Source organism: Moschus berezovskii, chromosome 26 (assembly GCF_049115385.1).
Source record: "Moschus berezovskii isolate FMDL1 chromosome 26, NW_MosBer_1.0, whole genome shotgun sequence".
Lineage (NCBI taxonomy): Eukaryota > Metazoa > Chordata > Mammalia > Artiodactyla > Moschidae > Moschus > Moschus berezovskii.
This window is the reverse complement of record NC_142485.1, coordinates 31,568,407-31,595,518: the sequence shown is the minus strand read 5'-3', so window position 1 is coordinate 31,595,518 and position 27,112 is coordinate 31,568,407. Positions and strand designations below refer to the sequence as shown.

General features: G+C 46.5%; 1 protein-coding gene across 5 annotated transcripts in view; it reads right to left on the bottom strand.

Annotated features, from left to right (window-relative positions):
* Positions 1-27,112, bottom strand: part of DCTD (dCMP deaminase) — a 125,461-nt gene that overhangs the window by 15,102 nt on the left and 83,247 nt on the right. Inside the window, exons 1-3 of one of the 5 annotated variants that reach the window (XR_008684524.2) lie at positions 13,115-13,221; positions 11,042-11,156; positions 10,550-10,685 (exon numbers count right to left, since the gene is read on the bottom strand). Coding sequence is in view for 4 of the 5 variants with exons in the window: in XM_055416375.2 (XP_055272350.1) it covers positions 10,550-10,685; positions 11,042-11,149 (244 nt within the window). In the remaining variant the exon portion in view is untranslated. Of the gene's footprint in view, positions 1-10,549; positions 10,686-11,041; positions 11,158-13,114; positions 13,510-13,695; positions 13,781-27,112 lie in introns of those variants that run through there. The other 4 variants (XM_055416375.2, XM_055416376.2, XM_088832610.1 and 1 more) reach the window with 4 other exon arrangements.

The following is a 27,112-nucleotide window of genomic DNA, read 5'->3' as shown; positions in this document are numbered from 1 at the left end:
GAGGAGCTGGGAACACTGCACTTCACCACGGGGTGAGCCGTGTCCCCCTTCTCACCGTGCATGCGATGGAGACACATCTGATGCTGAGAAGGTACCGAAGCAGCGTAGGGAGAAGGGGACGCGCGGCACCATTGGACAGCGTCGTGATGCGAACAGTCAAGCCCCCACGCTCCCCTCCAGGGTTAACAGCTTTCAAGGGTGAAGTGCAGCTGACCAGTGGGCACTGGACCGGGAGTCAGGACATGGGTTCTAACTGACCCCAGCTCCATCAGGCATGCCTCTTCGGGTGACATGCTGATCCCGCCTCGGCGGGAGGATCATTCGAGATTCCCGGGTGAGACCCAAGCTCCTGTCCCTGCCCCACGCTTCCCGGGCAGCTCTCAGCCCCTCCCAACACAACCACCCCTCCTCCTCCTCCCCAGTACCGGAGACACTGCTGCACCTCCTCCCTCCCCTCTCTGCCACTGCTGACCTCCCCTGCCGACCTCCCCTGCCGACCTCCCCGATCCTTCACCGAAATAGGCAATTGATCACATTGCTGTTGTTCAGTCGCTCAGTCGTGTACGACTCTTTGTGACCCCATGGACTGCAGCACACCAGGCTTCCCTGTCCTTCACTATCTCCTGGAGCTTGCTCAAACTCATGGTCACTGAGTCAGTGATGCCATCCAACCATCTCATCTTCTTCCTTCCCCTTCTCCTCCCGCCTTCAGTCTTTGCCAGAACTTGGGTCTTTTCCAGTGACTCAGCTCTTCACATCAAAGGTGGCCAAAGGATTGGAGGTTCAGCTTCAACATCAGTCCTTCCAGTGAAGATTCAGGATTGATTTCCTTTAGGATGGACTGGTTTGATCTCTCTGCTGTCCGAGGGACTCTCAAGAGTCTTCTCCAACACCAGAGTTCAAAAGCATCAATTCTTCAGCACTCAGCCCTCTTTATAGTCCAACTCTCACATCCATACTGGAGAAGGCAATGGCACCCCACTCCAGTACTCTTGCCTGGAAAATCCCAAGGACGGAGGAGCCTGGTAGGCTGCAGTCCATGGGGTCGCTAAGAGTTGGACACGACTGAGCAACTTCACTTTCACTTTTCACTTTCATGCATTGGAGAAGGAGATGGCAGCCCACTCCAGTGTTCTTGCCTGGAGAATCCCAGGGATGGGGGAGCCTGGTAGGAGGCCATCTATGGAGTCACACTGAGTCAGACACGACTAAAGTGACTTAGCAGCAGCAGCATGTCCATACATGACTGCTGGATCAAGCCTGGACTATATGAACCTTTGTTGGCAGAGTGATGTCTCTGCTTTTTAATACACTGTCTAGGTTAGCCATAGATTTTCTTCCAAGGAGCAAGCATCTTTTAATTTCATGGCTGCAGTCACTGTCCACAGTGACTTTGGAGCCCAAGAAAATCACGTCCCCACCTGTAACTCCAGGAACCGAAGGTCGGCTGTCACGGGCTCGGTCCCCACACAATGTCCTCCTCCAATCACTAAGCGATGAGCTTGGGGACCAGCCCTCTCACATCCCTCATCAATCTCTCTCTCTCTCCTGGAGTATTCCCATCTGCAAGCAACTATGTGCTGTAAAAACAGACAGACAGACACCAGACCCTCCCCTTGGTCAGACAACACACACCTCTCCATCACCACGCCCCAGCCCCCCAACTGGCCGTCATCCTCTCTCTTCCCAGACATCTCAAAAGCGGATCTCCATCCGCTCTGCCCAATGCCTCACCTGCTGTGCGTCCTTCACCTGCCTCCAGCGTACCTTCAACCCTCCCTGCCACCCGGAGCTGCCCTCTGCAGTGTGGGCATGGCCCCCGTGGTGCTGAATCGCACGGGCATTTCCCCATCTCCCTGGACCTCTCGGTAGCCTTTGGTGTGGCTGCCCCTCGCTCCTTCTGGAAACACTGCTCTGCGTGCTCCCTAACGTCACAGTCTTTCCCTGCAGCCCCTTCCGCTTCCATCAGCCTCTGCACCCGTGGCTCTCAGGGACGCGGCCAGGGCCCGGCCTCTGCATGCTCCCCCTGCGTCAACTCACCCATCCCCATGAAGTCACCCCAGGTCAACAGGCCACGTGGACATCACCCTCTGCTCTCACACACCCAGCCTACAGACCTCACACACTCCCTGGGAGCTCCCACAGATGCCTCCTACCTCACAGCTCCAGATTTCCCTCACTCTGACCCCAGACCTAGGTCCTGGGACCAGCGCTCTTCCCATCCCCAGCACCCGCCCACCACCCCATCCTTACCTGATGGGGCCCAATGAATCCTTCAGATCTCCAGGTAATGCTCACTTCCTCAAAAAGAACATTTAGCAACATCTGTTTGTCCCAGTCCCATCCACCTGCTCTATCACTAGTCTGCAAGCTCCTTGAACACAGACACCACGGTCATTATTTACTGCTGTTGAGTGCCTAGCATGGAATACGTATCACAGATCTCCCGTAAGTATTCGCTGAGTAAATGAACAAGTAGAGGTGAACATACGTGAGAAGACATCATGTATTATAAAATACAGTTACAATCTTTAAAAAAGGAAGCAAGAAGCCTCAAGAACCCAGAACAGACCACTCAAAGTGGTACAAGAATAGAGGGCTCATTAGTATTTATTTCAACTTCTAAAAAGTTATAATTCACTTGCAGAAGGAAAAAGGACACGGAGGAATTCTGCTTCTCTCTCCCACCTAAACTCAAAATTAATGGCATTTTGAACAAAGTCTTTTAATTGCAGAATTTAAAAATTCATGCTCGGTTATCTTATTCAATATTTTAAAGTTACTATGGCATCTATCATTTGAAAGAAGCACAGAGATGAAATTTACACCTCCACTAACTTGCCAGGACCTGTGCCTCAGATGGTTAGACGACATGAGCAGAGAGAAGACGGGCATGTTCTAATCCCCAAATTCTCCATTTATCATGGGATTTCCTGAAGCCAGGCCAGTATCCGTGTTCCAATAAACACCACCAGATGGACTGACTCACAGAGGATTCCCTAGTCCTTTCTTTCTGTTTGGGCTTAGAATCACCTCTTGACTAAGCATGTCTCCTTGCTTCATATATTTTCTTGTATTTACAGATGGGCTAGAGTAGGAAAAGACAACCCACTCCAGTATTCTTGCCTGGAGAATTCCATGGACAGCGGAGCCTGGTGGGCTACAGCCCATGGGGTCACAAAGAGTTGGACACGACCGAGCAACTCAAGCATGCACACCCACGTGGGGTCTTCTTCATTGCTGTCCGCCAACCTTTTTACATCTGTTTGTGGATGAAACACTCTTCAGCTGTCCCCTCCTGCTTGTGTGTACCGTCTCCATCTGGTTTATGCATCTCAGAACTGGAGCAGATTTGAATCACTGGGAGGAGGGGAAGGTATAAAGCCTGTTCTCTATTAATCTGTCCACATGCAGATTAATGCGTATTCCTTCTGTGTCACTGCCAATAGCAGCCATTTGCTGTAGTTCTCACCCCAGATGCTTCCAGAACACCTTAAAAAAAACTCTAAGCAGAGAAACTGCACTCTGATTGAATACAATCAAAGCTATATTGTTTAATTTTTCCGGAGAAGTCTAGAACTGGTGGAGTCCTCAGTAATCACTTATTTCATAAAGATATTGGGACGTGAAAGTCAAGCTGTGTATCTGACAGCCCCACAATCCCTGGGTTTACACACACCACACCTGGAGCCCAGGCTCTGGACGGTCAGTCTAGGAAGATTCTCTCGTTTGAACCTGATAACTGTCATCTTCAGCACTGTGCAGTTTTTCTTAGCCAGTATGCATATTAAAGGTTTGCACAGCCCTATCCAAATATAAAACAATAGCTCCTTAAGAAGCAGAAGCAAAAAACAATATAAATATTTGCAAAAATCTCTAGCAACCAAATTTTGGTGTGTATTTCTGGGAGAAAATATGTATCAGTGACAGCATTAACACAGCTTATGAAAGATGGAGTCTTGATGAAAAAAATACTCAAAACAAAACCTTAACGATTCAGGCCAGTTTCAGAACAGATCAAACAAAATCAGCATAACTGACACAGAACAGATCGATAAAGACCCCAAGGTTCATCGGAGTCAGCTGCTCCCTGTCAGCACGCTGCCTGGTAACACAGAGTTTCTAAGCAAAAGCTTATCAATGTAGAGAATTAAAGAAGTTATATTTATCATTCAGATAATTAATGGGCTGACACACTTGACACAACCTAAACGAGGCTGAATGTGGCCCTGAAGTTTTATAGAGGCTATTAATCTCTCAGCAAACCTTTTATTTAGAGACAGTACAAACTTTAGCCTGCTTCCTGGTCATCAATTTGGAAATCACTAACCTTGAGTTATTTTAAGTTTTATTATAAACTTCCACAAAGTAAACAGACTCTTTGTAAGCGAAGGCCAATATGTGTATTTTCATGGGTAGGTTCGATCCCATAGATGAGCATTTGAGCTGTTCGTACATTGCTACCTCCACAGAGCCAGGTGTTAGTATACACTGTTACTATACGGCCTTTCCAGATACTCAGGGTGAAATAGTAATCTCCTGCTCCTTGAAAATAATTAGCCCTGAATCTATAGATTAAAATGTATAGACAATGAAACTTCCCTGGCAGTCCTGTGGTTTAGACTTAGCCTTCCACTGCAGGGAGTACAGGTTCAATCCCTAGTCGAGAAGCTAAGATCTCACAGAAAACAGAAAAACAGAAGCACTATTGTAATAAATTGTATGTAATAAATTCCAAAAAGACTTTAAAAATGGTCCACATCAAAAAACTTTTAAAAAGTGTACAGATAAAAGTCAAATAAATGAATAAAATCATGATTTCTTCTTTCCTAAGGACTGTTTATAAACATTTATACCTGAAAATGAAATACACTTATGTTAAGCTGGTTAAATTTCAGGGGGAGCCTCACACATAAGCCGTTGTGTTTCCCTGTTTGTCTAAGACAGTACATGGTTGAAACCCAAGTTTGCCCCTCTTTTCATAAGAAGGATCTCCTTTATTTCTTTACTGTAAACTTGCTCCAAGGTTTTCCATTGATTACACTAGTCATTTTGTACAAAGTCCCTAATTAGACCCACTGTCAGGACACGAGTGCCGGATGGCCGGGGGCAGGGGGTGGGTGGTTGGGGACTGCCACCAGTGAAATTAGAATTCTGCAGGAAAAGAAACAGCAAGTCATCAAATCCATGGATCTGCCTAACAGAACCAGAGGGCACTCAATTTCAACCAGCTGAGGGAACAAATTTGATCTTAATTACTAAGAAGCTCTTACAAGTTGTGAGGAAGCCACAGCTTAAGACAGATCAGCCTCCTAAGTTCTTGATAAATTAGTTTCTCAAGACTAACCTTTTGGATGCCAAAGAAATATATCACGTGCGTGGCAGTCAGGAAAATGTCAGTGTTCAAGGGGGTAAGGTAAACGGCTAAGGAAATCACGAAAATGACATCTATGCGTGCTTAACAATATGCTAAACCTGAAAAATAAAGATTACATTTAAATATAAAATTGACAGAAGAACTGCCACATACTGGCAAAACTGTTTCAAGCTGCCATGTTCAACTCTTGCCTTAATTAATTCCAGCACTTTCCTTCCCAGCATTATACCCTTTTTAGAGTTTTTCTGCAGAAATACGAACTGACTCTGGAAAAAGTCCCGCGTCGCCATGTTTAGCTAACGCATCAGAGAACAGGGCTGCCCACCCTCTTGGGACATCAAGGCGATGGTCCCTTCCATGATGAAAAGGGCAGAGCAACAGGCAAAGCAATCCTGGCTTCGTGATTGACCAGGAGGGGCAGAGGAGGCCGAGCAAAGACATGTGCTTCGCCATGAATCCCTTCTTCAGTGGGAACCAGCATGGCAGGAAAACCCAGGCAAGCCTGATGTGCATGGGGAGCTCCTTTACAAACATGAAGTTTAACAACGGCTGCTGAGAAATAAAGAAGTTGATTTCACGCCAACACTCGGTCTGTAAACCGTGTCATCAAAATCGCTTATGAAAACCCACAGAAAGAGCGATCTCTGCGTTACCACGAGTATTTCACCTCCATTTTATAAAATTGGTATTTTGATTAAATGTGCTTCACTCTGATGAATTCCACAAAAAGAAACGAATGGAAAATGTCAGCTGAATTCTTCATCCTGGGGTTAGCAACCACCCCCTCATGAAAATCAAAGCCTTCCAAAGGTTTTTACCTGGTAAATTAGATAAATCTGATCCTTCCTGGGTTTTTTTCTTTTTCCATTGTCATTCATGTGAAAAGGTGTCACTACAATAATGCTAATTTCTTCCTGACACTGTTAACTGACATCATACTATCTTTTGGATTTTTCGGGAAGAGATGAGATAAAAGGCAGTTTCCTTGGCAGGGGGAATTTTCATTTTCCATATTAATACTACATTATCATCAAATTGTTTCCTGAAGTTTTGATCCTAAGCCTGGAAGGAAGTCCAGAGACCTGGCCCAGAAGAAGCCCCATCTTCCTATTCTGACACACATATTCTGTGATTACCTCCTGTCCACAAAGTGTCAGTCAAGACTAGTGACTTCCAAATTTACAGCATTAATAAGGAGAATTATTAAGTTGTATAACTTACTGGTAAACTTAAACTTACACAATTCCCAAGCTCCCCTTTGCAATGTGAAGGCAGGCCAGGTGTATATGGCTTCCTACTCCATCCTAGGTACAGGCCGCCACCATCTGAGCATTCCACCTCTGGCAGGTCGTTTCATGGAAATCTCTATTTGCTCAAGTGCATAGTGAGAAGACGAAAATGGGAGGCCCACTGTGCCTCGATCTACCCGTTTCGGCAAAGCTGAACCCCTGTGCCTCCCTGCAGGAAACACAGAGCACCGCCCCAGCATTAGATAATGTCACCTGCCTGTGTGGCTTTGTATTAGTTACTTAACGTTTCTGAGCCTTCAGGTTCCCAACCATGAATGATGTGGGCAGTTTAGACCCTGTAGGCATGAACCCCTGTGGGGTACAGGACCACAGACTGGCAAACAGACATCCAGCACTTACCTACACTTTTCCCAAACATGTACAAATGCTGTTCAATAACGTTCAGATTAATGCAAAGTATTACTGATAAACAACTCTTTGTCATCATGGATTTTCTGACTCAAAAGATACTACTAAAAAGTATGACCTCACTTACATATAGAATCGAAAAAATAAAAACAAGGTCACAGGCACACAGAACAGATGGATGGTTGCCAGAGGCAGGAGGTGGGGCAGAGAAACAGGCAAAGGGGGTCAAAGGTACAAACTTTCAGTTTTAAAATAAGTCCTGAGACTGTGATGTACAGCATGGTGACTGCAGTTAATACTACTGGACTGCACACTCGAAAGCTTCTAAGAGAGTAGATCTTATAAGTCCTCATCATAAGAAAAAACAATTTTCTGTAGACATTATCAAATATTGGTATGTACGAATCAACATGTCATATACTTGCAACTAATGTAAGTGCGTATGTCAATTATACCTCAACTTTTTAAAAAAGATACTAATAGTTTAACTAGCATTATACAGGGGTCTTGGAAGTTTTTTGACATTTAAAAGCGCGTCCCATATAATCAGTTGCTGTGGTTCAGTTGCTGAGTCGTGTCTGACTCTTTGTGACCCCATGGACTGCAGCATGCCAGGCTCCTCTATCCTTCACTACATAATCAGGAGAACTAGGAAATCAGTGGTCTAGAATCTAGATCATCTCTACAGCTCCTTTATAGGGATGGACACATCATCTATCCTTCCTGAAATAGCAGTCTGTCCACCAGGTTGATCCCACACAATTTCAGACATTGTCATTTATTTTGTCATTAATTTTTTAAGTCATAAAATGGAAAAAAAAGAATCTGCAGTTTAGTCAATTATCACCAAACATTTCTATTACATCCAAGGCTACCTAAACATTTACTTCTCTGTGGCTGAAAACCCTTAAAAAGACGGGAATCGAGTGTACGGTTTCCAGCCAGTCATAGTTATTTAGACTTAAAGCCCATCTCCGCCTGTATTATGATGGCAGTAATACTAAACGCCTCTTAAAAACCATTTAATACCTTCTCCGACTTTTACGGTACATCGAATTACAAGCTCGCTCTCCTGAAAGAAAACAGTCTACCTTCTAACACAGCTCTATGTAAAAATGAATAATTGATAAGTAAGGGGCAAAGAGCTTTGAAAACCTAGAGGTATCACATGAATGGTAAAAAATAATTCAGACAGACAACCGGTGCCCTGAAACTCAACAATCATGCAACAAAAAGCAATCAGAGAAGCTGGACAAATGCCTGTATGGGTTCTTTTTCCAGTTCCTTCTGGAAAGGAGCTCTGAACTTGGACAAAAGGCAAGTGTCTCAGAACAAACATAATCAGCTACTGGAGAGGTTCTGGAAGTGGGAAGTCGGGGGGCAGCGGACAGTAAGTGTATTGCAAAGCCTTTGGCTTTCTAGGTCACTGCCAGAAAGGTGCCTGGGCTTCCGGTGATTGAAGGAGGCACAGGTCCCACTGGGAGTAACCAATGAGGTTACTCACAGTTTAACTAACATTATACAGGGGTCTTGGAAGTTTTTTGACATTTAAAAGCGGGTCCCATATAATCAGTTGCTGAGTCGTGTCTGACTCTTTGTGACCCCATGGACTGCAGCATGCCAGGCTCCTCTGTCCTTCACTATACAATCAGGAGAACTAGGAAATCAGTGGTCTAGAATCTAGATCATCTCTACAGCTCCTTTATAGGGATGGACACATCGTCTATCCTTCCTGAAATAGCAGCCTGTCCACGAGGTCAAGCCCACACAATTCCAGACACTGTCACTTACTTTGTCATTAATTTTTTTAAGTCATAAAATGGAAAAAAGAATCTGCATTTTAGGAAAAAGCTGAGCTTACTATGAGTAAGCTGAGCTCATGAGTAACTGAGCTCAGGAGCCCATGAGGACTCCTCTACATCCAGGCGACCGCTGGCATCTCTTTGTGTAACCAGCCTCAGCACCAGAGACACCTCCCAAGAATCCCTCTATCGGGAATTCAGCACTGTCCTGACTCAGTGAATAAGGGCTGGGGTACTCACACCCTTCAGTGCGGACTCTGAATTCACTGACTCATTTTTGTGATCTTTATATGGGACCTTGGACTGTCCCGTGAGAAATCACCTTTGCATGTGCCTACAAACAACGAACCATTCCCCTTCTTTCTTATTGAAAGCACACAGAATCAAAAGCAAGAAGACCAAAAGTTTCTAAAACACGTAGGCCCATCGCTCCCGCACTTCACTCCTCTCAGCTGAGGCGGAGAAGGCAGTTTTACCCTCTCTTCCCCGGGACCCTGCTTTTTCTACTGCTCCCGGAGGGTGGGAGTGAAATGGACTAAGCCAACTATGAAACCCCCTGCAGCACCAAACTGTATCTGAGTCCCTGAGAACCCAGAGTGCTCCGTAGATCTCCCCAGTCTCATTCCTCAATTCCTTCTCCACCTCCAGGCACGTTTTTCTTTTTCTGTCAAAGACTAAGTCACTGCCCTGAAGCAGCTTAGACGAAAGTTATGGGGCGTATATAACATGATTAAGTTCCAGGAACATTAGTAAAAAATATGTAAATTCGGCTAAACAGAGACTTGGAGCTCTTCGTGAGGAAAAACTCCAGAGGAAAACCTCACAGGCAAGAGCCAACTTTAACAGAAAGGGCTCACATCACACCTGAACTCACTGCCTGCCTGCACTCGTTTCCTGCGAGCACATCTTTCGCATTGGGGTGTCCCCCATCTACGTGACTCCCAGCAGAGGGGGTCTGTTCATAAACACAAGTCCGCGCCTTAAAAGAAATTCAGCAGCATATGAAGCCCAAGGCAACTCTTCCCAGCATTAGCTGCATATTCTCCAGGGAATTTAAGGAAGACAAGGATGCTTGCTGGGCCCTCCCAGCTTATCTCTAAAGGGAGTCTCCCTGGGACTCAGATGGGCCACAAGCATCCTTCCCTAATTTAACGATAAAACCCAGAGATGGCCAGGCCCAGGGTCGGCTCCACGCATCTGACTTGCGGTCTCACCCCCATCCCCACCCTGGCAGTGCAGCGCCCCAGAGAACAGGAGGAGGCGACCACGTCATCCCTCGCCAGTGCCCAGCTCACAGCTTGTGTCCTGCCTCCCAGAGGTGAGCCTGAGCCAGAGGTCCTTGGTAGGTGGAAATACATGCTGCTCCTCATCAGAGCAAAGCCCAGGCTGGCACTTGGTTAACTGGCTCCATTCACGAGTCGCCAAGACACAAAAGGCAGGGGCCACGGTGCCCACGTCACGGTCGCCGACCCCGGGGCTGCAGCACTCTGCAGAGAAGCCCGCCACCTGCTACGCTGCCCAGCGCAGCCACCACCACGCCTCCACTCCTTGACTCTCTCTGGAATTTAAGGGAAGGGGTGGGAAGCTGGGCTAGTTCAATAGCATTTGTTTTCTTAACTGGAAAGGAAGACAATGCCTTCTGACTGTCCCTGGTATGTAAGCCCTCACCAAGGCCATGCCACGAGCAGGACAGAACACACAATGTGCCCTACCGTAAGGATACTTGGTATCCAGGATGTTCTCCGCTGTCCTCCTCCAAGGCAAGAGGTCATCGCTGCACCCGTTTGGCATCCCATTGTACCCGATGCCCACGATTTTGTTTTCTGCATTCACGATGCAGGCACCAACCTGCGGGGAAACACGCCCAAAGGCTTGATGACTTCGAGGGGCCGGTCTGCCACTGCAGAGGCAGCAAATGAAACCAGAGGCCTGCGGAGCTCCAGAATGGGCAGGCAGCCTCTGGAGGGGCTGAGAGTTCTGTCTCCTTGGGGTACAAGAGACAGTGAACAGGGATGTGTGACAATTTAGTCTATCACAGGAAAATGTGAGCAGGCAGGAATGCTGCGCGAAAGACAGCAGATTGACTCTGCTTTTCTAAGTTGGCAGGGGTCCATGGAGCCTCTTCCTTTTGTAATTTGCTCACTTGTGGGCATCTCCGTGTCTGTCTGCCAGTGTCCAAACATTCTCCTGCAGAACTCGCTTACCTGGGAATTTGGATCTTTGCTCCTCTGTGCTGATAAGAAGGCCACCGCCATGAAATACTCAGGCCATTCGAGATAGTCATCACGTTTTCTGCAGGGAACTTCGCTCATGCTGGGTCTAGAAGGCAAACACACAACAAAACAGCAGTCGACAAACACATTTTGGTCAATCTGCTTTCCAGTTCGACCCAAGCACACGTCAGCTTTGGCTCTCCAAACTTAAAACAATTTCTACTGACATTTATGAATCAGACATCACAGCACATTAACCCTGGACATTCTGTGGTCTTAAGAGAAAAAAAAAAAATTAAGTGAACTATTTTGAAAGTTTGCCTGTGTGGCTGCACCTTCCCAAATATTACATCTGTTTACTACTTTCTCACAGGACTTTTTTTTTTTGCAAGTTACTACACATGCCTGAACTACAAATCATTCTCATCTTTCACCTCTCTCCCTTATCAAAGGATGTCAGCACAAGAGGGCAGGGGAAAAGAGAACATTTTTTTGACCATCCAATCTATCCTGCGTGCATGCTAAGTCACTCCAGTTGTGTCCAACTCTTTGTGACTCTATGGGCTGTAATCCGCCAGGCTCCTCTGTCCATGGGGATTCTCTAGGCAAGTACACTGGAGTGGGTTATCATTTCCTTCTCCAGGGGATCTTCCCAACTCAGGGATCGAACCCATGTCTCTTATGTCTCCTGCATTGGCAGGCATGTTTCTTACCAATAGGGCCACTCAGGAAGCCCAATCTACCCAATCTATTTCAGATACTCTTAAGGGTTGTACACATCAACTCAATGAAGGCTCCTTCTGAGTTAAGGTAACTTACACCCCTCTTACAGAGACTCGAAGAACTTACGTAACTGGCCCTAAATCAGGTGGGATTACTATCCACGCCAGATGGATTCCATATGACTCCATCCTAGCTGTGATATTCCTGTATCCCTAACCTTCCCCTTCCCTTAGTTTCCCCAGCTGGGACAGAAATTATCCACCCTGAGTAGTGACTCAAACGAAGAGAAACTATTTAGACTCTTGCTATGATTATGGCAAGATTTCAGTAACATTGGGCTACAATGGGGGGAAGGAACTGTCTCTACAACGGGGACAGAGTTCCTAAAGTGGGCTAAAACTGCCAGTAAGGTGGGGGGCAGCTTTCAAGGGAGAGGAAAACAAGAGCAAAAAGCAGAGCTACACAGGAACGGACTTCAGTGAGTCTGGAGAAAGCCTAGGCATCTGGGCTTAAGAAAGGTGGGCATTTCCCAGCAGCTCTGCTTCGGGATCCAGCTGTGACGCTTACAGCTATGAGCAGCGCCCGAGGGTGCCTAGGGCTGGGTACCATCCACTGAGAACGATCCGTTTTGTTGTTGTTTAGTAGCCAGTCGCTCAGTCTGACTCTGCAACCTCGTGGGCTGCAGGGCTCCAGGCTCCTCTGCCCATGGGATTTCCCAGGCAAGAATACTGGAGCGGGTTGCCATTTCCTTCTCCAGGGGATCTTCCCCACCCAGGAATCGAACCCGTGTCTCCTGCATTGGCAGGCGGATTCCTTACCACTGAGCCACCGGGGACATCCCCGAACTGGCTCATTCAAAGTTTAAGGGTTAGCACCCAAACTCGCTGCGGGGGCCCCGGGATGAGTGATTGCCAAACAGAAAGGTGAAGACGGGAAGGAGAGGGGAACTTAAAACCCCGGTTTGGTCTACCGCTCGCCCCCGGTGCAGAAGCACAAGAGGACCACAGGTCCCGGGACATGCCGCTGGTCAACCGGCAGGGTCACAACCCGCCCTCTCCCGCCCCGATCCCGGGCCGGAGCCCGCCGCCCCGCTGCACACGTGGCCGCTGGAAGGGACTTCCAGAGCCGCCGCCCCCGGGGCCCCGGCGCGCGCCCTCGGCTCCCGCGGCGGGGAGAAGGCGTCTCGGAGGCCGCGGGGCCCGCCGCGAAAGGCGCCGAGCGCCGCCGACCCCGCACGCGTTCCCCCGGCAGCAGGCGAAGCCGGGAGGGGCGGCCCCGGGGCTCCGCGCGCCACGTGGCCCGCACCGCCGCCCGCGCGCCCCTCCGCTCCCGGCCCGCGACCTGCAGGCCAGCGCCCGTCCCCGCCGCCGCCGCCGCCGCCGCCGTCCCGCCGCGCGCCCGGGAGGAAGTCGGCCGGGGGCGGGCCCGCCGCGCGGCCGGAAGGCGGCGGAGGCCCGGGCGGGCGCGCGGCCGGGGAGGGGTCCCCGGCGGGGTCGCGGCGCCTCGGCGTCCCGGCTCGCTGGGGGCCCGGCCAGCCCACCCGAAGGGCCGGCGCGGGAACGCCTCCCCCCGGGGCCCTTGTCCCCTCTTTGTTGTGGGGGGTGTGGTTTGGGGTTCGCCGTGACTTTGATCGGGTGGCTGCGACCTGCGCGGTCGCCCCGCCGCCCGGGGTCCTCCCGAGGGGCCGCCGGCAGCCGCTCCCCCGCCCCGGGCTCCGACTTCAAGACAACCGCTGCTTTTTTTCGGATCTCTGGATCTGAGGGTAGTTCTTGTTGTTGATGGTGCAGGTTTGGGGTGTTTCCCCAACACCACCGCCGCTTGGATCTACCGTCAGCTACTTAAAGCTCTCGCTATACAGAAATGTGATAGATAAATAGAAACTATGAGAGTAAAAGACCCGAAAGAGCCTATAGCAATCAAACCGAAAGGGCAGGAAGGAAGAACTGGTTTTGGCCTCTGGAGTGGGCCTCCCGTGTCGCCGTAGCAGCTTGGGTTTCTGGCAGGAAGGGTTCGTCGGAGGTGGCGCACAGAAGCTCTGCCTCGAGGCACAAATGCCTCGAAGTTGTATTTGCATAGGCGCTTTGCTTGGCCAGTTTCCAGTTCCTACTCAAATTGTGTGGACGGGCCTGACACGTGTGCTGAACTAGCCGGCTACCCCTTCCGGGCCCCCAGCCCTGTCCACACCCCCTCCTGGTATTTCCCCGTGAAAGGTTTGCTGGCTATAAAATTGTGCATATTTTGTTACAATTGTTAAAAAGATCAGCAACACATAGTACAGGTCAATAGGAAAGACCTTGGGTGACATTTCTGAAGTCATATGCTCCAAGGAAATAAATCTGATTTTAATATGGTATTCTAGTCAGACATCTAGCCCCTAAGTCTGGTGGAACACTGGTTCCACCACAGAGAATGACAAAAGAACCCCTTTCTGTCTCACATATGGGGCTTGAGGATACTGTCAGCACTCCATAAATAACAGCTAGTGTAGTAATCATGAGTTCTGATCAGCACCTCCCAGATCTGAGCCTCTAATCCAAACAAAAGCGTGTTAACTATATTAATTTAGCCTCACAGAGGAAGAATGATGAGAACAAACAGTTGGTTCTATCTAATTTCTCACTACAGCAGACACATCATTCTTCATCTCCATGGTCCAGCCTGTAGATTCAATAATTAAATTATGTACTGCCTTCAGTGAATGCCGGGAAAGGGAAGGGGGAAAATACTTCATCGTTAACTATAGATTTTTTTTTTTTTAATAAGACTTGGGCTGGAAAGAGCTACATAGATTAAGATGATGATTTTTAATGTCAAGTTAACTTTACTCAGCTGTCTTGTTGCCACTAAAATATATTATATGCTGAGCCCCTGGTTCCCCTCCCCTCTCCCAAATCCACTGCTTGGTCCGTGTCACCCTCATCTATAGTCTTTGCGTCTTCATAGATCCATTTCTCTTCTTACCAACCTCCAACCTATACATCACCCATTGCTGCTGGTCTTTCAACCACAACATCATTAAGCTTTCTTCCTTCCTCTGCTCTGTAAAGACTGTCATACATAATTTAGTTACTTCTCATCATTCTCCATTTTGGTCAACTCTCACACTCCCCTCTGCAATAAATTCAGGATCCTGCTTGCTGCAAACACATTACCCTCAGTGTTCCTGCAATTCACTGAAAGTCTCTCATCTTATTAGATGACATCATTCATAATACAGGAAACCCTCCTGATTCATGGTTTCACAACCTGAGGTTTCAATTATTCTACACACACAGTGAACCCAGGCAGCCCAGGAGGAAAGAAAATGCCTTCCTTGGTTATCTTGCTCATTAACACCCTGTAACTCCAAGTGTGACTGTAGGTGTTAAAGCTCTCCTGTTAATATCTTGCATTTTGGTTTATAATTGAAGATCTTCCTCCACCCACCGCAGACACATTTTCAGCCACATCAAGTGTGAGGAGGTTTCACACGGGGTGAACACAATCAGTTGTTTGAAGGATTATGGTCACAGGCTTTGGCTCCGTGCCTCTATTTACAGGCCTGTGGGTTATCTATCTCTGATCTGGAGAACAACCTGGAATATATTTCAGTACCTTGAAGGCGACGAATCCAGGTTAAAAGGCAGCCTCAGATGGGGCTTTGACGGCATTCATAGATGTCGGCTCTATCAAGACACCGCTCACCACCTCTCAGCTACCCAGAAACAGAGGCAAGAAGAGGAGGAGGAGGAAAGTCACCAATCTAGGGACATCAAGTTTGTCATAGGAAAAAGAGCACCTGCCTTGGCATCTAACCAGACTGTGACCTCCAGTTCCACTTCTTACCATGTGATCTTCAAGAGTCTTTTGTTTCCTCATCTGTAAAATCAACAACATTCATGCATTCGATCATTTTTAAGTAATTCTCTGTGCATTAAGTGAAGTGAAAGTCACTCAGTCATGTCCAACTCTTTGCGACCCCCTGGACTCAAAGAGTCCATGCAATTCTCCAGGCCAGAATACTGGAGTGGGTAGCCGTTCCCCTTCTTCAGGGGACTTTCCCAGCCCAGAGATCGAACCCAGGTCTCCCTCATTGCAGGCAGATTCTTTACCAGCTGAGCCACCAGGAAAGCCCAAGAATACTGGAGTGGGTAGCCTATCCCTTCTCCAGGGGATCTTCCCGACCCAGGAATCAAAAAAGGGTTTCCTGAATTGCGGGCAGATTCTTTACCAGCTGAGCCATCAGGGAAGCCCATGCATTAAGTGCTGTGAATCTCAGTGACAAACAAGATAAACCCATTCTTCCCTTCACAGAGCTTACCACCCCCGCAAATAAATACTAAATAAATGACCCTTATTGCTGGCTCAGTTGATGCAACAAATGCCATTATTAGGTAACACACCTGTCGGAATATCTTTGTTCTTAATCCAGTCTTTGTTAGGACCAAAAACTTCTTTCCATAGCTCAACCACAACCCTCAGACACAAAGGACCACTGGAAACAGCTGTTTAAACCTTAAGTAAGGGGATGCATGGACCAGAAGTCGACGTAAATGATAGGAAATTAAAACTAACTATATGCGCTTGTCAATATATACATTTGTATACATGTGTTAGAGCAGGAAGTCGGTTGTTCACGGTTAATGAAAGGCAGACAGACTGCAAATTGACTTCGAGATTCCTAAACAAGATGTGGGTTTATGAGTTGAGGTCCCCAATGATTTCTATCATGACAGAGCTTCACAAGATAACAAAGATCAGTGAAGAAGTGTTAACTTGCCTTGTACACAAAGCTGGGTGCTTTGCTATTGTGCATCAATAAATGTTTGTGGACTAAATAGAGGAATTTTGTTGTTTTGTTTAGTCACTTGGTCGTGTCCAACTCTTGCGACCCCCTGGACTGTAGCCAGGCTCCTCTGTCCATGGGATTCTCCAGGCAAGAATACTGGAGTGGGTTGCCATTTCCTTCTCCAAGGGATCTTCCCAACCCAGGGATCAAACCCACATCTTCTACACTGGCAGGCAGATTCTTTGCCACTGAGCCGGAGTGGGTAGCTGTTCCCTTCTCCAGGGGAATCTTCCCAACCCGGGGATCGAACTCAGGTCTCCCACATTGCAGGCGGATTCTTTACCACCTGAGGCACCAGGGAAGCCCAAGAATACTGGAGTGAGTAGCGTATCCCTTCCCTTCTCCAGCAGATCTTTCCAACCCAGGAATCAAACCAGGGTCTCCTGCTTTTCAGGCTGATTCTTTGCCAACCGAGCTACCAGGGAAGCCCACTGAGCCACCAGGGAAGCCTAAATGAAGGAATTAATGGGCAATAATTGCTTTATGCCAAATTTTTTGGAGCATCCATCCCACGTGTCAAGAGAAGTATTCCTTGAGACTACCCTGGAGGTCCAGCGACTAAGACTCCAAGATCCCAACGCAGGGGTCCCAAGTTCGACTGCTGGTCAGGGAACTAGATCCTGCTTGCCTTGAGTCAGAATTCGCATGCTGCAACTGAAGATCCCACGTGTTGCAACTGAGACCCGGCGCAGCCTACATAAATAAATATTTTAAAAGGAAAGAAAGAAAACAAGGAGGGTTTTGGTGCAACCCGGGGAGCACAGGAAGATTTAGTAGCTTAAAAAAAGAAGAGGAAGTCTTCCTCTGTAAATTCTATTATACGCCTCTATCTGCTTCCTTTTTCTCCTTGTGCTTGATGGACCTGGAAAGACATTAATAAGTAAGACACTGGAGCGAGTAGCTGAGGAGCCAAGGGGGAGTTGAGCTGTTTTCAAGACTTGGGGGATCTTAGTCTTAGGATCCGAGTCTTGGCCTGTAAGTAACCAGCCATCTCCAGGGCCAGAGCCGCAGGCAGCTGGGAGGCTGTCTCTAGCATATCAGTTCTCCCCATGACTTGCTTTTCCTTCACAGAGCTGCATTTGCAGCCTCTTTCACACATAACTGGTTGAAGTTGATGGAAATTACATGTCTTATCACTTCTTAAAAGAAAAAAAATATAGAAAATGTAAATCTAAAAGAAATGGGCAATTTTCTTGTACCACTTTATATTTCTGTTTAAGTTACCAAGTGCCAATCATTCTTACTTTTTAAAATTCAGATTTGTCAAGCAGCATGCAGGCTTTCAATGTTGTACAAGAAAAGATAATGCTTCGTGTGGAACAGTCACTTATGTTAGTTCTGCAGACGTGCCTGCCTACTAAAGAGAATTTAGCAGACTGCTGGTTTGGGAGAAATATTAATGACCTCATTAAATGATCCCCTCAGCTCTGGGGTCACCATGGAAAGGTAATCAACAAGGTATTACAGTTCTGGATACAGAAATCTTTACTGACATCAAAGTCACCACTCATTTGTAGTGTGTTTTTAACTGATGTAACAAGGTGAGTGCCCAAGAATCAGTATAAATAAGAGGCCCTGTTAAACTGTACTGGGAAGTTAACAGCTATTATAATCTGCTTGGCATGTTGTACCTTCCATCAGCTCACCAGAGCGCTCACTAGGGGTAAACGTCTAAAATGAAAAAGCAAGAATCAAATTAATGTTTCAGTACTGCAGCTCACCTGTTGATGTTCAGTCGCTAATTCACATCTGACTCTTTGGCATCCCAAGGACTGTAGCCCACCAGGCTCCTCTGTCCATGGGATTTCCCAGGCAAGAATACTGGAGTGGGTTGCCATTTCCTTCTCCAGGGGATCTTCCCCACCCAGGGATCGAACTCGAGCCTCCTGCATTAGCAGGGGGATTGTTTGCCTCCGAGCCACCAGGGCAGTCCATTGCAGCTTCCTCCGAATGTGTATAGTGAGGGTAACATCTGTGGTCTTGCTAATGACAACAAGAGTCAAGGCCCTGAAGTGAAAAGTCAGCTTCTACAGGCATGAACGAGCAAAATAAACCAGAGAGCCTACCCTGTCTGAGTTGCTACTGACACTGTTCACAGTAAGAAATTCTAAGCTTGGATGCAGGAGGTGATGGAGAACAACGTGGCAATGACAAGGTCAGAGTCTGTCCACGCCCCTTCGGGATCAACCTCTGTCTGCTGCAGCGTGTGACTGACAGCCCAGAGACGATGCCCGATGCCAGCCACGGAGCATTCTGAGACACTCTGCTAGTCATGCTATCTTTGAATTAGCCCTGGGTTGAGTTAAATATCCACCGAAAGGAGTGGAAGGATCCTCGTGAAATCATCCTTATGAGAACAGGAGAGATTTAATAGTTTGGTGGTTACAGTAACCACTAGCCTGCTAGAAAAATCAATATCTCCACGGTGTTAGAATCACACCAAGGGGTCCTGGAGCCGAGCCCTGTCACTGAAGAAGAAACTCGGCTTCATTAGAGCAGGAAGTCAGGATGTGCAGGGAGGTCAAGCACAAATACAGCCTGGGCTCTTTTGTCCGCAAATCCAAGAAGATGCTCTTCTTTCAGGATCCAAGTTTTTTTTTTTTGAAAAGCACAGAATTTACAAAGCTGGAAGTGACCTCAACAATCATCGAGTCCAGCCCCTTCTCTTTACAGATGGGGAAATAGTGGCCCAGAAAGATGACTTGGCTTGCTCCCATTCACCCAGCTGACCTGGTGAGATTTCCTCCAGGCATCACAAGGCCTGTCCCCACTGTTAGAGTCTATGAACAAAAGCACACAGCTCTTCATTTAGAGCCTCGAAGGAAGGCACTCTGCTCAGCCTTCCAGGAGCATAAAGAAAGCGGAATCAGTTTCTCCCAACTCTGCACCTGAGAGAAGGTAAAACTACATGACGGGGTAGCAAACGTTCAATGGTTAGGTTGCAATTTAAGGTGATGATAAAAAAGGTGTCCAGGGGACCTCCCCGATGGTCCAGTGGTTACGACTACGCATCCTAACTCAGGAGGCACAGGTCTGATCCCTGGTCAGGGAAACTAACATCCCACATTCCGCACAGCATGGCTGCTGCTAAGTCGCTCTAGTCGTGTCCGACTCTGTGTGACCCCATAGACGGCAGCCCACCAGGCTGCCCCGTCCCTGGGATTCTCCAGGCAAGAAAACTGGAGTGGGTTGCCATTTCCTTCTCCAATGTGTGAAAGTGAAAAGTGAAAGTGAAGTCGCTCAGGCATGTCCGACTCTTCGCAACCCCATGGACTGTAGCCCACCAGGCTCCTCCATCCATGGGATTTTCCAGGCAAGAGTACTGAAGTGGGGTGCCATTGCCTTCTCCACAGCATGGCTAGGGGAAAAAATAAAATCAATTTGAATGAGCTGTCCAGAGTAGAACATGATTTGTTGTGTGTGTCTTCTACAGAAATATAGCCTTTTCTGCCCACCCAGGAAGTAGTTTATAGACATAGAGTTACCCCTGCTCTCTTTGTCATCACTGCCAGTAGATACAATATTCTGCTTATAACCCAGTTCCTTTTTCGGAAGAAGTACAAAATACACAAGATGCAAAAGACGAGCGCCTACACAAGACATAATAAGGATCACACGCATCTCAACCATTAGCACCAGAAGTTGCCCTAACTGTAGCCAATCACAACCTGGGGACAAGATCCCATCTTAGGGAACCGTCTTGTGTTTCTGTGTGAGTTGCTCAGTCGTGTCAAACTGTGTGACCCTATGGACTGTAGCCAGCCGGGCTCCTCTGTCCATGGGATTCTCCAGGCAAGAATACTGGAATGGGTTGCCACTCCCTTCTCCAGGGGATCCTCCCCACCCAGGGATCGAACCGGGGTCTCCAGCATTGCAGGCAGATTCTTTCCAGTCTGAGCCACTAGACCTGTGCTTAAGCCTGGACCAGGAAGACTGCATGCCCTCTTCTTGTATTCACTGAATATTAAATGTTACTATGTCCCTAACATATTCACAGCCCCCTTCCCTCCAGAACCATGGACTTTCAGACAAATAAGTATATAACACACATATACAAGGTCTTTCTGCTTTGTTCTATTTAATTCATGCCTTGTTGAAATCCCAGGGATAACATTACCTTTTTAGATAGAGTCCCACTATCTTTGCACCTATACAAAAAGCATCGTATGAAATACATAAATAAGAGCAGGCAGGGAGCACAGCCTCGCGGATTGGAGAAGATGCCTGGATCTGGCTTGGAGGCTGATAGCTAAAAAACTAAGCCTGGCTGCTGGAAACCAACAATATCTGCACAATAATGCAGAGACCCCCATGTAAACTCCTTATCTTTGCCTTCCACTCCTTTACGTTTTCGTATGCATGGCTCCCTGTGAGACTCAGAGGAATTCCCTTTCTTGAAAGTCTTTGTTAATAGCCTATTCAGTCCCTTGCTATTTTCATGTAACATCACAAATGCTATGTGCTGGCAAGTTTATGTTTTAGAGTGTGATTTCACTATGGAGCAGTTAGTTTTGTTTGTAACAGCCTGCCACTGTTCCAGCCAGATGCAGTATGCCAGGCTCCAGGATAGAGGAAAGAACTTCATTTTCTAAAAATGGGGGCAAATTCTATCACTGATTTTAGTGGCACATTAAGCCGGTTAGTACTAGACAGAACCAACATTTCACATGCAGACATATTCTCTACTTGAAAGTCAAGTGTCCTTCAAAAGACGGAAAAATTATTTGGGATTTCTGAAAACATCAAAGGAATCCCCCGCAAACCATCCCCATAAACGCTTCGATCAGTTTAGCAATTGGGGCCAGAGCCGATGGCTTTGATTTCTCTTTGATGCAAACCATAATACAAGATGGAATGGCTTTGGGAAAGGCTCATAAGCACTGGTCAGGAAAGTGGATTCTTCTGTGTTCACAGCCAGACCCCCGTGCCGATGGGCTGAAGCCCAATTGATGGTTGGCATTATTCATTCACAATGCACACTACAAAGCACTGCCCCCGCTTGCTTCATCCAAACAGAATCGCATCCTCCTGCTGTATATACAGAGACTGCAGCAGTAACCGAGATGCTTGAAGAGTTTTTTCACCGCATATGCCTTTAGAGGTACACATTTGGCTCAGCAGAAGCTAAACATTTTTAAGAGCACAGTAAGACATAGGCCAGAAAACATCAAAGCTTTATAGCTTTTGAGAAAACTTGATGGTCTTGCTGGTACAACTCCCTGTGATATGGTTCAGTTGTAATAACAATGGAAACTGTATCAGTGCAAGCTGCTGATGAAACATCAGAAAATGTAGCCAAGGGTCTTTTAAACCCATTTAAGAACTGTTCTTTTGAACTGCGCCTCTTAGCCTTGGAAAACATCTTCGAGATTTTAAGCAGGGCTCTGGATGAACTGCAGAGTGAGAACCTGAAATTATCTCGTGCCCTGGAATCAATATCAAGCGGTATTTTCTCTGAGAGAAATTCAGTCCGACAGAAAAAAGAAGGAGCCATAAGGAAACCGGGACCCTGGCTAAAACGCTCGCCTTAGAAAATACGCTGTAAAGCAGTCCAAATGAGGTGATGTCACCAGAAGCAGAAAACCATAGTGACAGAATCAAATGTGATCTGGGCTTCAGAATACTTCATTATCACTACCACAGGTCACTAAACTTCACACAACGCATCCATCAGACTGGATAGTCATTTGGAAGCCACCGCTGGTAGCTAGATGGCGCAGTGACCAACCACACACCCCGCGATCGCAGGCGAGCAGGGTTGAAACGGAGGCCTGGGTGCTCAGACCCAGGTTTGTTAGTCTCAAAGTGCTCTCTAGTGGCCACAGGAACAGAAAATTACCTGACACTTGGAAAGCACTTCGGGGGATGATTGAGAGCTAGGGAGAGGTCTTGGGATGGCAGGGTAGAGATGCTGTCTAACGCAGTCTGCATCTCCTGGGCCTGGAGTGTTAGAGGTTCAGTCGCATCTGACTCTTTGCGACCCCATGGACTGTAGCCCACCGGGCTCCTCTATCCTGAGTCTGTGGGAACCTTTTATGAGCAAACTTACCATTTCCAACGACCGTGTCGCTACCTGTAGAACACTGATAAATTATTACGCTTGACAGTGTAATTGCTATACCGTGTGCTAGAGGCTTATCAGATTCATGGGGGGAAGCGTTGGGGTTTAAATGAATCCTTGCTCACTTGTAGGGGGCTCAGTAGTGAAAGGTATGTCTAAACAGAATACAAAGTGCATTGAGCTTGTCCATCTATCTGACTGTGCCAATGCTCTGTGCTCTGCTTCGTAAGCGTAAGTCACTGTTTCAGGGAATGTGATGAGGCTAGGCATCAGGCTTGGCTGAAAGAAAACCATTTCTCAGCACCTGTATATTCCAAGCACAGTCCTATATTTTATCTCTGTGTGCATGCTCAGTCGCTCAGTCGTGTCTGACTCTTTGTGACCCCATGGACTGTAGCCTGCCAGGTTCCTCTGCCCATGGAATTTTCCAGGCAAGAATACTGGAGTGTATTGAATTTCCTCCTCCAGGGGATCTTCCCAACCCAAGGATCAAACCCACATCTCCTGTGTCTCCTGCATTGGCAGGTGGATTCTTTACCACTAGCACCTTTGTTTAATCCTCACAAAGAATCTTCTGATGGAGGAATCACTGGTTTTTTCTTTTTTCCAGAGATAAGGTGGAGGTTGACAAATTTTTCCTAGAAAGGATCAGCAAGTAAATATTTCAGGCTTTGAGGGCCAGCTGGCCTCTGTCACATCTGTGGATCCACTGATCTCTGCAGTTACAGCGTGAACACAGTCAAGGACGATAGACAAACAAATGGGAGTGGCTGTATCCCAATAAAACTTTATTCGTGGGCACCGAAATGTGAATTTCATGTAACTTTCGCATGTCTCCAAATAGTGTTCTTCTTTTGGTTTTGTTTCAGCCATTTAACAATGTTAAAACCGTTCCTGTCTCACGGGCCATACAAAAATAGGTGACAAAGCCGTACAAAAGCAGTGGGCTGTGTTGGCCACCAGCCAGAGTTTGCTGAGTCCTGCGATAAGAAAACTGAATCTCAGTGCACAGTTCTGTAAGTGGTGGCATCGGCAGTCAAGCCAGGCCTGACTGTGGTCCCGGCTGAATTGTGTGTCACGAGCTGGGCCTTCATTTCTAGTACATCAGACCTCCTCCTGCTCCTGCCTTCAGCATCGGAGTAAATTTGGTTTTTGTTTGTTACGAAAGAGAAAATTCGAAAGAGAACTTCTCCAGAAAGAGCCAAGACAAAGACAGGAAAAGAAAACAAGCGCTGAAGGCGGCCAGTTAAGCATTAAGAGTTATGCACAGCGCCCTTCCTGGAAGACCAAGACGCTGTGGAGATTTCTTAATCAGATGGAAGGCACGGGCCTTGAATTCAAAAGACTTGGTATCATAGAAGGAACATATCAGGAAATCATCAAAACACATTTTAAAACGTGCATGTGTCTATCCAATCACCGTTAGCTGGAGGGCAATACACAAAACAAGAGGGGCTGCTAGGAGACAGCCCTCCTGGGAGCCCAGGTCTCCTACTTTTAAAAGTGTCAGGCAGGTCTGCCCTGGTAGTCCAGGAGCTAACCCTCTGAGCTCCCAATGCAGAAAGCCCAGGTTCGATTCCAGGTCAGGGAAATATAGCCCACATGCCACAACTAAGAGTTCTCATGCTGCAACCAAGATTCAGAGCAGACAAAAAAAAAAAAACAGACTAGCAATTGTCTGAAAAAAAGCAGTGTCAGGCATTAACTCACTTGTAGCCTGAAGAATTTCAGGTCACCATACCCAGGCAGAATAAGAAAAAAATTTCTTATCTTTTTTAGAGTTTAGATTTAATTTTTACTTTGGGCTGTAATGCTGTCGAGCAAAAGAAATGTAGACTTGGTCTTCTCAGGTTTAAAATCATACATAAATAAGTAAGCCAATCACACTTTATCAGCACAAAGGCAGAGAAATATGTTACTGGAGCAGAAAAGAGAATCCATAAACAAGCTCAATTACAAACAGAGACTTTATAAATTACCATGTTAGCAACTGCAGAGCAGTGGGGGGAAGTCCATAGTGCCAGAAGAGTTGGAGGCCCATATGGACAAAATTAAAACTTGACCACTAGCAAACATGAACACAAAAGTTAATACCAGGTGGACTGCAGATCCAAATGTGAAAAGTGAACAATAAAACTTGGAGATCAGTGCTGTCCAAGAGAACTTTCTATGATGGTAGAATGTTCTGTAATTCTGCATTGCCCAATACATTAGCCACTAGCTACGTGTGCTTATTGAGCCCCTGAAATGTGGCTAGTGCAACTGAGAAACTGTCTTTTAAATTAAATTAAATGTTAGTTAATTTCAGTTTGAAAAGTCAAAGTGAAAGTCACTCAATCGTTTCTGATTCTTTGCGACCCCATGGCCTATGCAGCCCATGGAATTCTCCAGGCCAGAATACTGGAGTGGTTAGCCTTTTCCTTCTCCAGAGGATCTTCCCAACCCAGGGATCAAACCCAGGTCTCCCACATTGCAGGTAGATTCTTTACCAGCTGAGCTGTATATGGCCAGTGGCTTCCCAGGTGGCGCTAGTGGTAAAAGAACATGGCTGCCAATGCAGGAGACATAAGAGATCCAGGTTAGTTCCCTGGGTGGGGAAGATCCCTTGGAGGAGGGCATGGCAACCCACTCCAGTATTCTTGCCAAAGACAGAGGAGCCTGGTGGGGTCCATAGGGTCTCAAGAGTCAGACATGACTGAAACGACCTGGCATGCATGCATGTCACACATGGCCAGTGGCTACTACTACATCAGCACAGATCTAGAGGAAAATTCAAGATAATACTTTCCTGACCATGCGTTAGGAAAAAATTTCTTAAAAATCAGACATGTAAGAGTACGTAATAAAAATTCAGGACTTCTGGGACATTGCTGCTGCTGCTGCTAAGTCGCGTCAGTCGTGTCAGACTCTGTGCAACCCCATAGATGGCAGCCCACCAGGCTCCCCCGTCCTTGGGATTCTCCAGGCAAGAACACTGGAGTGGGTTGCCATCATTATGCTATGTGAAATAAGCAAGTCACAAAAGGACGAATACCATACAATTCCACTCATCTGAAACATCTGAAGTAGGCACAAATCCTTTCCATCAGTCCTTTTGTCAAAAGACCAATCAAAGGAAGAGTGAGGAAAGGTCATGACCCACGTTCCTCCCTTTAATTTGGCAACAGCATTTGGCTGGTAAACAGCAATTTTCAATATTTTCACTGGGTTGTTCTTGGCCAGGTTCTACCTTCCAGGAGTTTTGGTATTCTTAGGTCTGTGATTTTAATTTTTTTTTAAAAGGTGGTTTGCTTGAAAAAAGTTGGAATAATTTTTCTTTTAGTACAGGAAAGTATTATATTAATATAACCAAATTTAATTGCTTCACACATGGAACAGAAAATGAAGCAAACAGATCTCACACGGCTTCAAAAGAATTTGAATTATATTTCTGAATTCAGACCTGTATCATCAACTGAGATAATAGCAGAAAATCTACCAGGATTCTTCCCTGACAATAGCAAATATTGTATGGAATTCATTAGTACTTGAGTTATCAAATAGAGGATGATATCTGGGAAAAATAATGAGTTTAGTGATTATATGAAAACCAGTATGACATATGCTAAGTCATATTTTCAGTATCAAGGCTTGAAGCCAGACAGAATATTAATAGATGTGTGTGTACTTTTATCATAAACTGCTATCCAGTGATATAGCCACTAGTCTCACCAAAACTTCCTATATCCAAAAGAGAGTAAGCATTCTAGCTATAACAAAAATAACAAGACTGACTGTTGTGGAGTCCATTACTTTATAATCAAATTACATGACCTCTTGAAGTGGCTGACCTTTTACCTTCATTCAACAGTTTTACTTTAAAAAAAAAATGACATATTGGTTGTCACTGCACAAGTTTTATTTTATCAATACCTGCACTTTTCAGAATTTTGAAGAATTTGTCCAACCAGAGGTCAGAGCTACACTTTCTGGTAAGCTCTACACTTTCAGTTAACCCACTTTCTAGAAATCATAAAAATAGTAATGAAATCAACACACTCTGGAAACATGTTAAATGTTTGGAAATACCACTACCACCATCAGCAGCAGCACTTAAAACTTATTGAGCATTCATGGAGAAATAGAATTATACCCATTTCACAGATTAGAAAACTGAGACTCCAAAAGTTGAGTAACTTACCCAATTCCACACAGATACTAAGTGATGAAGCTAGCAGTCAATTCCAAGCATTTTGTTTGACTCTGGAGCCTGCTGCTGTGCTATACTGTCCTAGTTTCTACATTGCACCATCATCAAAAAGGGATGGATATCGAGTTCAAAAATATAATGGAATAGGAACCAAGCAGAAAGAACCCTATATTTTAAAAAAATACGTAATAGTTGAAAAAGATTCATCATATCTTAAAGAAAAAACTTTTCTCTGGAGTACTTACTGTATGCCAGACATTG